Source organism: Pseudophryne corroboree, chromosome 4 (assembly GCF_028390025.1).
Source record: "Pseudophryne corroboree isolate aPseCor3 chromosome 4, aPseCor3.hap2, whole genome shotgun sequence".
Classification (NCBI taxonomy): domain Eukaryota; kingdom Metazoa; phylum Chordata; class Amphibia; order Anura; family Myobatrachidae; genus Pseudophryne; species Pseudophryne corroboree.
Genome location: NC_086447.1, coordinates 801527125 through 801543742, shown reverse-complemented (window position 1 = coordinate 801543742; position 16618 = coordinate 801527125). Strand labels below are relative to the sequence as shown.

Sequence of the window (16618 nt, the reverse complement as noted above, 5' to 3'; positions counted from 1 at the left end):
CCAGAGGGTTCGAACACAGGCCCAGCCATGGAGTCCGGTCCCGGAGCCGCGCCGCCGACCCCCTTGCAGATGCCGAAAAGTGAAGAGGTCCAGAAACCGGCGGCAGAAGACTTTTCAGTCTTCATGAGGTAGCGCACAGCACTGCAGCTGTGCGCCATTGTTGTCAGCACACTTCACACCAGCGGTCACTGAGGGTGCAGGGCTCTGGGGGGGGGGCGCCCTGGGCAGCAATGATAATACCTTGTTCTGGCTAAAAATACATCACATATAGCCCCTGGGGCTATATGGATGTATTTAACCCCTGCCAGGTCTCACAAACACCGGGAGAAGAGCCCGCCGAAATAGGGGGCGGGGCCTATCTCCTCAGCACACAGCGCCATTTTCCTGCACAGCTCCGCTGCGAGGAAGGCTCCCAGGACTCTCCCCTGCACTGCACTACAGAAACAGGGTAAAAAAAACAGAGAGGGGGGGCACTTTTTTGGCGATATTGATATATTAAGCTGCTATAAAGGAAACAACACTTCTGTAGGGTTGTTCCTATATATTTATAGCGCTTGGGTGTGTGCTGGCAAACTCTCCCTCTGTCTCCCCAAAGGGCTAGTGGGGTCCTGTCTTCGATAAGAGCATTCCCTGTGTGTCTGCTGTGTGTCGGTACGTGTGTGTCGACATGTATGAGGACAATGTTGGTGTGGAGGCAGAGCAATTGCCGGTAATGGTGATGTCACCCCCTAGGGAGTCGACACCGGAATGGATGGCTTTGTTTATGGAATTACGTGATAATGTCAGCACGTTACAAAAATCAGTTGACGACATGAGACGGCCGGCAAACCAGTTAGTACCTGTCCAGGCGTCTCAGACACCGTCAGGGGCTGTAAAACGCCCTTTACCTCAGTCGGTCGACACAGACCCAGACACGGACACCGAATCTAGTGTCGACGGTGAAGAAACAAACGTATTTTCCAGTAGGGCCACACGTTATATGATCACGGCAATGAAGGAGGCTTTGCATATCTCTGATACTGCAAGTACCACAAAAAGGGGTATTATGTGGGGTCTGAAAAAACTACCTGTAGTTTTTCCTGAATCAGAGGAATTGAATGAAGTGTGTGATGAAGCGTGGGTTAACCCCGATAGAAAACTGCTAATTTCAAAGAAGTTATTGGCATTATATCCTTTCCCGCCAGAGGTTAGGGCGCGCTGGGAAACACCCCCTAGGGTGGATAAGGCACTTACACGCTTATCAAAACAAGTGGCGTTACCGTCTCCTGAAACGGCCGCCCTCAAGGATCCAGCTGATAGGAGGCTGGAAACTACCCTGAAAAGTATATACACTCATACTGGTGTTATACTGCGACCAGCCATCGCCTCTGCATGGATGTGCAGTGCTGGGGTGGTTTGGTCGGATTCCCTGACTGAAAATATTGATACCCTGGATAGGGACAGTATTTTATTGACTATAGAGCAATTAAAGGATGCTTTTCTTTATATGCGAGATGCTCAGAGGGATATTTGCACTCTGGCATCGAGAGTAAGTGCGATGTCCATATCTGCCAGAAGAAGTTTATGGACGCGACAGTGGTCAGGTGATGCGGATCCAAACGACATATGGAAGTATTGCCGTATAAAGGGGAGGAATTATTTGGGGTCGGTCTATCGGATTTGGTGGCCACGGCAACAGCCGGGAAATCCACCTTTTTACCTCAGGTCCCCTCCCAACAGAAAAAGACACCGTCTTTTCAGCCGCAGTCCTTTCGTTCCTATAAGAACAAGCGGGTAAAAGGACAGTCATATCTGCCCCGAGGCAAAGGAAAGGGTAAGAGAGTGCACCAAGCAGCTCCCTCCCAGGAGCAGAAGCCCTCCCCGGCTTCTGCAAAGCCCTCAGCATGACGTTGGGGCTTTACAAGCGGACTCAGGGGCGGTGGGGGGTCGACTCAAGAATTTCAGCGCACAGTGGGCTCACTCACAGGTGGACCCCTGGATCCTGCAGGTAGTATCTCAGGGTTACAGGTTGGAATTCGAGAAGTCTCCCCCTCGCCGGTTCCTAAAGTCTGCTCTGCCAACGTCTCCCTCAGACAGGGCGACGGTATTGGAAGCCATTCACAAGCTGTATTCTCAGCAGGTGATAGTCAAGGTACCCCTCCTACAACAGGGAAAGGGGTATTATTCCACACTATTTGTGGTACCGAAGCCGGACGGCTCGGTAAGACCTATTCTAAATCTGAAATCTTTGAACCTGTACATACAAAAATTCAAGTTCAAGATGGAGTCACTCAGAGCAGTGATAGCGAATCTGGAAGAAGGGGACTTTATGGTGTCCCTGGACATCAAGGATGCTTACCTGCATGTCCCAATTTGCCCTTCACATCAAGGGTACCTCAGGTTCGTGGTGCAAAACTGTCATTATCAGTTTCAGACGCTGCCGTTTGGATTGTCCACGGCACCTCGGGTCTTTACCAAGGTAATGGCCGAAATGATGTTTCTTCTGCGAAGAAAAGGCGTATTAATTATCCCTTACTTGGACGATCTCCTGATAAGGGCAAGGTCCAGAGAACAGCTGGGGGACGTAGTAGCACTAACCAAAAGTAGTGCTGCAACAGCACGGGTGGATTCTGAATTTTCCAAAATCTCAATTGACCCCGACGACACGTCTGCTGTTCCTGGGAATGATTCTGGACACGGTTCAGAAAAAGGTGTTTCTTCCGGAGGAGAAAGCCAGGGAGTTATCCGAACTTGTCAGGAACCTCCTAAAACCAGGAAAAGTGTCTGTGCATCAATGCACAAGAGTCCTGGGAAAAATGGTGGCTTCTTACGAAGCGATTCCATTCGGCAGATTCCACGCACGAACTTTTCAGTGGGATCTGCTGGACAAATGGTCCGGATCGCATCTGCAGATGCATCAGCGGATAACTTTGTCTCCACGGACAAGGGTGTCTCTTCTGTGGTGGTTGCAGAGTGCTCATCTGTTAGAGGGCCGCAGATTCGGCATACAGGACTGGGTCCTGGTGACCACGGATGCCAGTCTGAGAGGCTGGGGAGCGGTCACACAGGGAAGAAACTTCCAGGGAGTGTGGTCAAGCCTGGAGATGTCTCTTCACATAAATATACTGGAGCTAAGAGCGATTTACAATGCTCTAAGCCTGGCAAAACCCCTGCTTCAGGGTCAGCCGGTGTTGATCCAGTCGGACAACATCACGGCAGTCGCCCACGTAAACAGACAGGGCGGCACAAGAAGCAGGAGGGCAATGGCAGAAGCTGCAAGGATTCTTCGCTGGGCGGAAGATCATGTGATAGCACTGTCAGCAGTGTTCATTCCGGGAGTGGACAACTGGGAAGCGGACTTCCTCAGCAGACACGATCTACACCCGGGAGAGTGGGGACTTCATCCAGAAGTCTTCCACATGATTGTGAACCGTTGGGAAAAACCAAAGGTGGATATGATGGCGTCCCGCCTCAACAAAAAACTGGACAGGTATTGCGCCAGGTCAAGAGACCCTCAGGCAATAGCTGTGGACGCTCTGGTAACACCGTGGGTGTTCCAGTCAGTGTATGTGTTTCCTCCTCTGCCTCTCATACCAAAAGTACTGAGAATTATACGGCAAAGGGGAGTAAGAACGATACTCGTGGCTCCGGATTGGCCAAGAAGAACTTGGTACCCGGAACTTCAGGAGATGCTCACGGAAGATCCGTGGCCTCTACCTCTAAGACGGGACCTGCTTCAGCAGGGACCGTGTCTATTCCAAGACTTACCGCGGCTGCGTTTGACGGCATGGCGGTTGAACGCCGAATTCTAAGGGAAAAAGGCATTCCGGAAGAGGTCATCCCTACCCTGGTAAAAGCCAGGAAGGAGGTGACTGCACAACATTATCACCGCATTTGGAGAAAATATGTTGCGTGGTGTGAGGCCAGGAAGGCCCCGACGGAGGAATTTCAACTGGGTCGATTCCTACATTTCCTGCAAACAGGATTGTCTATGGGCCTCAAATTAGGGTCCATTAAGGTTCAAATTTCGGCCCTGTCGATTTTCTTCCAGAAAGAATTGGCTTCAGTTCCTGAAGTCCAGACTTTTGTAAAAGGAGTACTACATATACAGCCCCCGGTTGTGCCCCCAGTGGCTCCGTGGGATCTTAATGTAGTTTTGGATTTTCTCAAATCCCATTGGTTTGAGCCACTCAAATCGGTGGATTTGAAATATCTTACATGGAAAGTAACCATGCTACTGGCCCTGGCTTCAGCCAGGAGAGTGTCAGAATTGGCGGCTTTATCGTATAAAAGCCCATATCTGATTTTCCATTCGGACAGGGCAGAACTGCGCACGCGTCCTCAGTTTCTGCCTAAGGTGGTTTCAGCGTTTCACCTGAACCAGCCTATTGTGGTGCCTGCGGCTACTAGCGATTTGGAGGATTCCAAGTTGCTGGACGTTGTCAGGGCATTGAAAATATATATTTCAAGGACGGCTGGAGTCAGAAAATCTGACTCGCTGTTTATACTGTATGCACCCAACAAGCTGGGTGCTCCTGCTTCTAAGCAGACGATTGCTCGTTGGATTTGTAGCACAATTCAACTTGCACATTCTGTGGCAGGCCTGCCACAGCCTAAATCTATCAAGGCCCATTCCACAAGGAAGGTGGGCTCATCTTGGGCGGCTGCCCGAGGGGTCTCGGCATTACAACTCTGCCGAGCAGCTACGTGGTCGGGGGAGAACACGTTTGTAAAATTCTACAAATTTGATACCCTGGCTAAAGAGGACCTGGAGTTCTCTAATTCGGTGCTGCAGAGTCATCCGCACTCTCCCGCCCGTTTGGGAGCTTTGGTATAATCCCCATGGTCCTGACTGAGTCCCAGCATCCACTAGGACGTCAGAGAAAATAAGATTTTACTTACCGATAAATCTATTTCTCGTAGTCCGTAGTGGATGCTGGGCGCCCATCCCAAGTGCGGATTGTCTGCAATACTTGTACATAGTTATTGTTACAAAAAAATCGGGTTGTTATTGTTGTGAGCCGTCTGTTCAGAGGCTCCTACGTTTGTCATACTGTTAACTGGGTTCAGATCACAGGTTATACGGTGTGATTGGTGTGGCTGGTATGAGTCTTACCCGGGATTCAAAATCCTTCCTTATTGTGTACGCTCGTCCGGGCACAGTATCCTAACTGAGGCTTGGAGGAGGGTCATAGGGGGAGGAGCCAGTGCACACCACCTAGTCCTAAAGCTTTTATTTTTGTGCCCTGTCTCCTGCGGAGCCGCTAATCCCCATGGTCCTGACGGAGTCCCAGCATCCACTACGGACTACGAGAAATAGATTTATCGGTAAGTAAAATCTTATTTTTCTCCCCTCAGCTGCACCTGCTACGAAGAAACTGTTTTCTTCATCTGCATCACAGTCCTTTCGGGTTACTAAAACGAGAAAGGCCAAACCGTCCAACACCACCTTTAGAGGAGGTCGACCAAAATCCAAGAAACCTGCTGCCACGTGTTCCCAGGAACAGAAGCCTGGGGATAATTTGGCACGTCCCCACGGTTTTGAAGTTGTGCCAGTGTCCTCTAGCGGCTGACAGAAAAAGGAGGATTTTGTTACTTACTGATAAATCCCTTTTTCGGAAGCCATAGGGGACACTGGCCGCCCGTCCGTCGCTGTTCTCTTGCCGTCGTTGTTGTTCTGTTTGATTTTGTGCTCTCTTCCCTCGTGTAGTTCTGTTCTCTTCCGTCTCCTCTTGGCTAATTCATAACTGAGGGATGATGGGGGATAGAGGGGGAGGAGCCTGTTTCACTTCTTAGATTATTTAAAGTGCCAGCTCCCTGTAAGCCACCATCATCACCCCACGGTCTTGGAGTTGTGGCAGTGTCCCCTATTGCTTCCAAAAAAGGGATTTATCGGTAAGTACCAAAATCCTCCTTTTTACCAAAAACAGCTCAGAAATGTATGTTTTGTTTTTAATGAGTGAATTAGGTGAAGTACGTGTATTTCAACTTATCCCCAAAAAAAAATTTTTATATATTTTTTTTTCTAACATCAAAGCCATTGCGACTTTCATTTCAATAGCCCCGACTGCCACCAGATACACGGGTGGGGGGCGCTTGAGGGAGTGTATTTACAGTTCCGCAGCGGCTGCTATTGTCTGCAGCCGCTGGGTGGGGGGTCCTGCCGTGCTGACTGATCAGCAGTGATTGGTAGCCTGGCAAACAATGGTGGAGGGTGCAGGGAGGCAGAGGGACCAGAATGAGCTGTAGCAGTGGGAAGTTTCCCTTCCTGCAGCTGCTAACACTGTTTATCTGTCTGGTCGCATCCTGTACAACCAGGTGAGATAAAGCACTTGCTGTTGTGGTCGTATCTGATGAGACCTTGCCAGGCAAGTGGTTAACTGCAGGATCTGGACTTCTGAGCTTATACTTCTGCAGTAATTACCATTTATTGCTTATTGTACATGCTAAATTATTAAATGCAAATGTTGTACTAATTAACACAATGTTTAATTGTTTCAGGGCAATGTCAGTCTGGGATCACAGTCTAAGGATCACAACGATCTGCAGTATAATAGGAGCTTGGCTGGGAGCGTTTCCTATACCGTTAGATTGGGACAGGCCTTGGCAGGTTAGTTCATATAGAAGTGATATATCCGACAATTAAGTACATACACTTTACATTAGTTTGTATTTCATCAGTCATGCAGGTGTGTGTTGCAGAGGTTGCACGTAAGGAGAATTAACGTGTGTGCGTGTTTAGTGACACAAACAATATGAGGTTGATTGTGTTAGACTGGCTCCGCGAGTAAGTGCGGTTATATTTGCTGCACTTATGGTAGCTCCAGGCTCGCTGATTTTTGTTTGCAGGGCTGCATACATATATCTGTGACTCCCGGAGGAGAGATGAGGAGCCATTGCAATAGTTTCTACGCCGTTGCAACGGCAACTCCACCTCGTCGCTGCTAATTGAATTAACCCCTACCTGTCAGTTTTTCATCTGTGGGAAAGTTTGTTATGAAATTTTAAACTTTAAAGCAATGCTACCCTCACAACCACTGAGGTTAAAGCTGATCGCTGGGTTTAATAACAATGATTTATTATAGGATTGCTTTAAATGTCGGCATCTGATCATAGTTATGTCAATAAAGAGTGTTTAAATACTATAAGGTATCTAGATGGGTGTAGTATGGTATGCCGGCGACCAGCATACCGGCGCCGGGAGCCCGACCGCCGGCATACCGACAGTGTGGCAAGCGCAAAGGAGCCCCTTGCGGGCTCGCCGGCGCACTATGTGCACCACGCTATTTTATTATCCCTCCAGGGGGGTCGTGGACCCCCACGAGGGAGAATAGCTGTCGGTATGCTGGGTGTCGGGATCCCGGCGCCGGGATCCTGACATTCTGCATACTGAAGACCACCCATCTAGATATTAGAATGTTCTCTTCTGCTTATATATGTGTTTATAAGCTAATCAGGTCATCATAAACCTATATATGTTCTAGAGGAGAGAGAAAGAGGAATAGAAATAGCTAGGGCAATGACATCGCTAACACTGACCATCATGAAAGTCACCACCCGCTCAGTGTAGGAAGCAGATGTGAATAGATGTGATAATCCATAAAGAACCCAATTATTAATGACCGTTAGGAGGATCACTTACAGCAACAGTAAGAAATAAAACTGAAAACAAAAAATTCAAGTGTTTATTCAGGAAGAAAGTAGAATATGGTTTAATTTGTCAATAAATGCTAAATTAAATATTACGGAAGAGAATATCAGCTTATTTTCTAAAATATACTGTACATTGCTGACTCATCATAGTAATGGAAAGCTGCCGTTAATGAATTGTGTGGTTTAAGAATGCTGTTGACATAAATAAGACCTAAAGTGACACAGTAATATTCAGTTTCTTTCACAATCCCTAAACATTTAGAAAAAAAAATCAAAACTTTTTTTTTGTTTTTTTGTTGTTGTCCTAAATCTACTATATAAAAGTTAAAATTTGTCCTTCTGTCTGTATTTCTATACAAATCCACAGTTTACAAACGACGATTGTGAAATTTGGCATACGAGCGTATTAAAACATGCTGGAGGCAACTAAAAAAATTAGAAATCCCTAGCACCCCTAGGGGGCGGGACAGCAGCACAGAGTATATCAGGAGACAGCATAACTCCAGAATTGCTGGACCCATGTACTCCAAAATTGGTACACCTCTGCCTTACACTCTGGAAACAAACACTGTGGGAGGAAGACACCCCTAGCACCCCTAGGGGTGAGGCCGCAGCACTGAGTATTTCAGCAGACAGCATAACTCTGGAATGCCTGCAGCAGTTTACACCAAACTTGGTACACGTGTGACTTTCACTCTGGAAACAAACACTGTGGGGGGTCAGACACCCATAGCACCCCTAGGGGTGGGACAGCAGCACAGAGTATGTCAGCAGACAGCATAACTGTGGAAGGGCTGGAGCACTTTACACCAAACTTTGTACACATCTTACTTACAATCTGGGAACAAACTCTGTGGGGGTTAGACACCCCTAGGCGTGGGGCAGCAGCACAGAGTATTTCAGGATACAACATAACTCCCGATTGCCTGGACCAATTTACAACAAACTTGGTACACATTTGACTTACAAGCTGGGAACAAACGCTGTGGGGATAAGACACCCCTAGGGTTGAGGCAGCACAGAGTTTTACAGCAGACAGCATAACTCTTGAATGCCTGGAGCAATTTACACCAAACTTGCTATACATATGACTTACACTCTGGGAACAAACACTGTGGGGGTAACACACCACTAGCACCCCTAGGGGTGGACCAGCAGCACACACTATATCAGAACATGCATGATATGTCAGTGATGACAGGGCTGCATGTGACAGGGCCAGTGACATGATGTGAAGAGGGGAATGCAGGTAGCACAAACCCACACACAGTTATATAGTGGAAGTAGCATGGTCCCCCAGCAGCACAGAATATATCAGGAGATAGATAATGTGCTGTGCTGTATAAGAAACTGTAAAAAGATCGATAATTTCACAGGGACACTGACATGATGTGAGGAGGGAAATGGAGGCAGCAGGAAGCCACACCTCCTGCCGTCGTACGGCAGCCTGCTGCAATGTTATGGAGAAGAATCAACATAAGAAACCTCCCCTTTCTCTGTAGGGTAATTCTAACGGATGCCTTTCCGAATATAAAAAATACTCCCCCCATGTGCATGTAATGCAAACAACTCTAAAGCATAGAAATAAACGATCACTTAGCTTCCTGTGAACGATCCTCTGTGACAGGGCCCCGTGTCGACCAGGAGTTTACTTTCACCGTATTCTATCCGCGTCGGGAAAAGAATAACATTCGGACTCCTTGAGAGGAACTGAGACCAACTCGTCACTGCCGACCTAGAGCTATATCAACAGAGCGAGCAGCACATGAGAAAGAATACCTTTTACTTCAGCATTCATTATAATATGAATATACATAATGTAATACACAATTTTCACACATATCCTATATAGATATATATGTATATATATTTTTAACATACATATAAGCGGATAGTCCGGAACAGTCGGGTCCGTAGTGACAGTAATGTGTTCTGAATGTGTATGTCATGTACTGAATGCCCCAGTTTGGATCTACCAGGAAACGTCATGGTCGACAGAAAAACCCAGAATTTGTCGACAGCAGGAGTAGAAACCAGGCAAAATAACATCTTCCCGACCCCGTGGGGTCCGAGGAAAGTATACATACATATATAATGCCAGAAACCGTCCTCCACACATACTACCATGTCTATGCCAGAGCTACATGGATATGGAACCGTACCATACCTATAATTATATACATATGTGTATGTATGTGTGTATACACACACACACACACACACACACACACACACACACACACATATGTAGCTAAAAGGCAACTACAGGATGTTACTGAAACCAGTAATAACAGTCGGTGCCGACAGGATCACCCACAGAGTATTGTGTCTCCCATAGTGTTTACTTCCTACAAGTATACAACTACCGACCTGCTGATACTATATAAATTACCAACAGGCGTCGGCGATGCCGACAGTGACCCCCAATAGCTGTTTTTTAATAGAGCCTCTCACATGTCGACACACATGGACTAAAAAACATAGTGGGTATTTCTGACCGGGAACACGCAGAAATAAATGCACAACAAAATTATAACATGCCCTTCTACAGAAATTAGTGCCATATTATTCCCTATATAGCACTAAAACACTGTGCCCCCCCTTGTTTGCTGTTTTGGCAGGGACATTGTAGAAAATGGCGCTTAATCTTGTTGAGAGAGCTAAGCTCCGCCCCTTCTCGGCGCGCTGTAGCCCGCAATATAAAATAGCCTATTTTTGGAGGGAAAGGACCATATACAGTGTCTACACACTGTATATGTTGTCTGGCAGAGTCAGTGTAGTGTATAACTTGCTGCCCAGGGCACCCCCCCCCTGCGCCCGTTAACAACCGTTGGTGTGTGGGAGCCATGGCGCGCCGCGGGACCGCTGCGATATGCTGGCGGGGGCATTGTAGCCGGCGTCCGGACACCGAATATCATGTTCAGCCAGCGAAAGAGACCTTCAGTAACTTGCTGCCCAGGGAGCTCCTCCCCCCAGCGCCCTGCACCCTGTGAGTGCCGTTGGTGTGTGGGAGCATGGAGCGCAGCGCGACCGCTGCCTGTTACTTAAGTCTTCTGCCGTCACTGAAGTCTTCTGTTCTTCATATACTCACCCGGCTTCTTTCTTCTGGCTTCTGTGAGGGGGTTGACGGCGCGGCTCCGGGAACAAGCAGCTAGGCGAACCAAGTGATCGAACCCTCTGGAACTAATGGTGTCCAGTAGCCTAAGAAGCAGAGCCCTTAAACTAAGAAGAAGTAGGTCTGACTTCTCTCCCCTCAGTCCCACGATGCAGGGAGCCTGTAGCCAGCAGGTCTCTCTGAAAATAAAAAACCTAACATAAAGTCTTTTCCAGAGAAACTCAGTAGAGCTCCCCTAGTGTGTGTCCAGTCTCTCCTGGGCACAGAATCTAACTGGAGTCTGGAGGAGGGGCATAGAGGGAGGAGCCAGTTCACACCCATTCAGAGTCTTATAGTGTGCCCATGTCTCCTGCGGATCCCGTCTATACCCCATGGTCCTTACGGAGTTCCCAGCATCCTCTAGGACGTATGAGAAATAGGCATTCAGTAGAGTGACTGACAGGGCAGAGCAACAATAGAACATCCATTTAGCTGCTACATTGATAATAGATTGTTGGGTGAGTCTTATTTACAATAGTGCAGAATGTGGCGAGTGCATGAATTACAGTTTTGCAGTCATGTGAAATACTGTGTGTGCATTTTATGGAAATGTTGAGGCCACTGTCATTGGGCCTACTTCAGAAGTGGTTGGAGAGGGGATCGCTGCAAATTACCTGGAAGCAGCAGCAATGCACTAATATGGTAATGCAGCAGTCTCCTATATTGAGACTCCTCCTGTATGTATTTGTGATCAAGTGCTACATCCTAGGATGTAGCATCTGATCACCTGCAATATCATCGGCTGACTGAGTAACCAATGGGGTCACGTAAGCTGGCTGCAACAGCTCCTACCAAGATGTCAGAAAATCTTTGTCCTTCAACAGAAATACATATCCCCCCTTCCCTGAAGTGGATGGATGCCTGCCCCGAAATGTCTGCAGCCGTAGTGCATCTGTCAACGCAGGACTTGTATTGCACGGGTCCTGCACAAGCGCAAAGTACCAGCCATCGGTACTTTGCGCATAATGCAGCAGATTCTTTGGGATCTGAATCAGGCCCGCTGTGTGGAGGGAAGACTGGGGTCAATTGCACCTTCCATATGCTCTAATTTTTTCAATTGTAATTTCAAGTTAGACTTGTTGGCTGTCTGTATTGTAATTTTAAGTAGACTTAATTTAAATTTTTTGCAAATGAAGGAACCATATATGTTCCATCAGCAGAACCCACATGGCGCAATGGATACACGCTATAGCCAGCACTGCCGCAGACCATTTACTCAAGTAGATGGTAGGAAAAAGGCAGACTAATGTACACCCTACATTATAAGGATGTTAAACTGACTGCACTTACTCACTAGGCTTCATTGTCAACCTTATAGTGTAGTCCTATTTGATTGAAGACATTTTCCAGATCTTGTTTTGTTTATATGATATGTGTGCGTGTGTATTTATCTGCGGTACCGCAGGGAATCTGGCATGGAAACAATGAGGTACTAACGGGTTATTTAGAAAACTGCCTGGAATAATTTTTGAAAACTTTTTTTTTTTTTTAATATTGAAATTAATTTCTTTCAGTGTATAAATAATCTATGGGAATAGAGCAAATTGACAGCTTGAAGACTTTATTTGTGGGTATTCGTTACCCATAAGGCATTTAGGTTTGCTCATTGAGCCATCTGATCAGAAACAAACTCTTAATTGTGTATATATATTAAACCATATCTAAATGATACTAGATACATGAGCACAGTATACAGTATATGAGCTTGCCAGCATCCAGAAGAATCGCCACTTCCTAGCTCAGTGGAAACTGTGGAGTTACAGCACAGTACTAGATATGTCATGGTGGATGGGGTGCTACCATGGACATATCTTGCACGTGATGTTGTACATTGTTTTCACTTGGAGTAATTGTAACACAAGGAATCCTAGAGTCACATACAGGGACTTGGTGAAAAAACTCCAGCAACAGTCTGCATTATCAGGAATGTACGGAGCAGGTCATGTTGACCATATCTATGCAAAGTATCATCTCTATAGAAAATGTCTGGCACATTTAGACTGTTCTAATTCCTAATTGATTATCTAAGCTAAAATGACATTGGTGTCCTCAGACAATTGAGGGGCTCAGTGGGAAAGAGGCACGTGCCACCTCCTACATGGATTTTGAATTTTTGCTGCCTTCGAGTAGCCATCTAGCGTCTACTCCACTTCTAACATAGTGGCATGTGCCTATTTCTCACCAAATCCCTGGTATTACTACTTTTTCTATAACTTCTTGCCCTGTTTAATAGTAGTTTTGTAGCATCTGCCCATTTTCCACAGAGGAACGGAAATGTCTGTTTTGTATCATGAAATGATCTAAAGTGCATGTGTGGGTTGAGCATAATATTTGTGAGAATATAGACTAGCAATACGCAGATAACCAGCACCTGCTACTACATCTTTGGCCATAAAGGTCCTTAGAGGCTTCCCGGATTCCTTAGTGACTATATAGAATGCATTTTATGGCCATTATTTCAGTCCACACATTACCTGTGTGTGTGTAGGTGGGTGATGACAAAAAATAAGATTTTAAACCTACCGGTAAATCTTTTTCTCCTAGTCCGTAGAGGATGCTGGGGACTCCGTAAGGACCATGGGGTACAGATGGGCTCCGCAGGAGACATGGGCACCTAAAAGAACTTTCTAGTATGGTGTGCACTGGCTCCTCCCTCTATGCCCCTCCTCCAGACCTCAGTTAGAGAACTGTGCCCAGAGGACAATACGAGGAAAGGATTTTGTTAATCTAAGGGCAAGATTCATACCAGCCCACACCAAACATACCATATAACCTGGAATACACATAACCAGTTAACAGTATGAACAAACAACAGTATCGGTCCAAGACCGATTCTAACTGTAACATAACCCTTATGTAAGCAATAACTATATACAAATCTTGCAGATTTTCCGCAGTGGGACGGGCGCCCAGCATCCTCTATGGACTAGGAGAAAAAGATTTACCGGTAGGTTTAAAATCTTATTTTCTCTTACATCCTAGAGGATGCTGGGGACTCCGTAAGGACCATGGTGTTCATACCAAAGCTCCCAATCGGGCGGGACAGTGCGGATGACTCTGCAGTACCGACTGAGCAAATGCTAGGTCCTCATCAGCCAGGGTATCAAACTTGTAGAATTTAGCAAAGGTGTTTGACCCCGACCAAGTTGCTGCTCAGCAAAGCTGTAATGCCGAGACGCCCCGGGCAGCCGCCCAAGAAGAGCCCACCTTCCTAGTGGAATGGGCCTTTACTGAATGCGGTAACGCCAATCCAGCCGTAACATAAGCCTGCTGAATCGTGTTACAGATCCAGCGAGCAATAGTCTGCTTCGAAGCAGGCGCGCTAATCTTGTTGGCAGCATACAGGACAAACAATGCATCTGTTTTCCTAATTCTAGCCGTCCTGGCTACATACATTTTTAAGGCCCTGCCTACATCCAGGGACATGGAATCCTCCAAGTCACTCGTAGCCACAGTCACCACTATAGGTTGGTTCATATTAAATGAAGACACCACCTTGGGTAAAAATTGAGGACGAGTCCTCAATTCCGCTCTATCCACATGAAAAATCAAGTAAGGGCTCTTGTAAGACAAGGCCGCCAATTCTGACACACGCCTCGCAGATGCCAAGGCTAACAACATGACCACCTTCCAGGTGAGAAATTTCAACTCCACCGTTTTAAGGGGTTCAAACCAGTGTGATTTAAGGAACTGCAACACCACGTTCTGGTCCCATGGTGCCACTGGGGGCACAAAAGGAGGCTGGATGTGCAGTACTCCTCTTACAAACGTCTGGACTTCTGGAAGAAAAGTCAATTCCTTCTGAAAGAATATTGACAAAGCCGAATTCTGTACTTTAACAGAGCCTAACTTTAGGCCCATATCCACTCCTGTCGACCCAGATGGAAATCTTCCGTAGGAGCATTCTTGGTTTCACACCAAGAGACATATTTCCGCCAGATACGGTGATAATGTTTTGCCGTCACCTCCTTCCTAGCCTTTATTAGAGTAGGTATGAGCTCCTCCGGAATACTCTTCTCTGCTAGGATCCGGCGTTCAACCGCCATGCCGTCCAACGTAACCGCAGTAAGTCTTGGAACAGACAGGGCCCCTGCTGCAACAGGTCCTCTCTTAGAGGAAGAGGCCAAGGATCTTCTGTGAGCATCTCCTGAAGATCTGAGTACCAGGCCCTTCGAGGCCAGTCTGGAACAATGAGTATTGTCTGTACTCTTTCGTCTTATGATCCTCAACACTTTTGTGATGAGAGGAAGCGGAGGAAACACATAGACCGACTGGAACACCCATGGCGTTACCAGAGCGTCTACTGCTATTGCCCGAGGGTCCCGGGACCTGGCACAATACCTCCAAAGCTTCTTGTTGAGGCGTGACGCCATCATGTCTATTTGAGGAACTCCCCAGAGACCCGTTATCTCTGCAAAGACTTCTTGATGAAGTCCCCACTCTCCTGGATGGAGATCGTGTCTGCTGAGGAAGTCTGCTTCCCAGTTGTCCACTCCCGGAATGAAGACAGTTGACAGAGCGCTTACGTGATTTTACGCCCAGCGAAGAATCCTGGTGGCTTCCGCCATCGCGACTCTGCTTCTTGTCCCGCCTTGACGGTTCACATGAGCTACTGCTGTGACATTGTCTGATTGAATCAGAACCGGTAGGTTGCGAAGAAGATTCTCTGCATGTCGAAGGCCGTGGTATATGGCCCTTAGCTCCAACACGTTGATGTGTAGACAGGACTCCTGGTCTGACCATAGTCCCTGAAAACTTCTTCCTTGGGTGACTGCTCCCCATCCTCGGAGGCTCGCGTCCGTGGTTACCAGGATCCAGTCCGGAATGCCGAACCTGCGACCCTCTAGAAGGTGAGCACTTTGTAGCCACCATAGAAGAGACACCCTGGCCCTGGGGGACAGTGTTATTTTTTTATGTAATTGTAGATGGGACCCGGACCATTTGTCCAGAAGATCCCATTGAAACGTCCTTGCATGGAACCTGCCAAAGGGAATGGCCTCGTAAGTTGCCACCATTTTCCCCAGAACCCGAGTGCATTGATGAGCTGACACACTTTTCGGCTTTAGTAGTTCTCGGACCATGTTCTGGAGGTCCTGGACTTTTTCCAACGGGAGGAAAACTTTCTTTTGTTCCGTGTCTCATGCCTAGGAACGGTAGTCGAGTTGTCGGAACCAACTGTGACTTTGGTAGATTGAGAATCCACCCATGTTGTTGAAGCACTCTCTCAGAGAGTGACACGTTCTCCAGTAATTGCTCTCTTGATCTCGCTTTTATCAGGAGATCGTCCAAGTATGGGATAATTGTGACTCCTCGCTTGCGCAGGATCACCATCATTTCCGCCATTATCTTGGTGAAAATCCTCGGGGCCGTGGACAGCCCAAACGGCAACGTCTGAAACTGATAATGACAATCCTGTACAGCGAATCTCAGGTACTCCTGATGAGAGGGATATATGGGGACATGAAGGTAAGCATCCTTTATGTCCAGTGACACCATAAAATCCCCCCTTCCAGGCAGGCTATCACCGCTCGGAGCGATTCCATCTTGAATTTGAATCTTTTCAGGTACAGGTTCAGGGATTTTAGGTTTAAAATGGGTCTTACCGAACTATCCGGCTTCGGAACCACAAATAGGGTTGAATAATACCCTTTTCCCTGTTGGCTCAGGGGAACCCTGATAATCACTCGCTGTTGACACAGCATTTGAATTGCAGCTAGCACTACTTCCCGCTCTGGGGTAGAAGCTGGTAAGGCCGACTTGAAATATCGGCGTGGGGGCACCTCTTCGAATTCCAGCTTGTAGCCCTGGGAGACTATTTCTATCACCCAAGGG

The 16618-nt window shown here is 47.2% G+C and overlaps 1 protein-coding gene across 4 annotated transcripts in view; it reads left to right on the top strand.

Moving 5' to 3' along the window:
* The window catches only part of PIGF (phosphatidylinositol glycan anchor biosynthesis class F), a 75075-nt gene that overhangs the window by 50937 nt on the left and 7520 nt on the right, over window positions 1–16618 (top strand). For all 4 annotated transcript variants that reach the window (XM_063918386.1, XM_063918384.1, XM_063918387.1 and 1 more), the window contains one exon: window positions 6481–6589. In XM_063918386.1, coding sequence (XP_063774456.1) covers window positions 6481–6589 — 109 coding nt within the window. The remainder of the gene's footprint in view (window positions 1–6480; window positions 6590–16618) is intronic.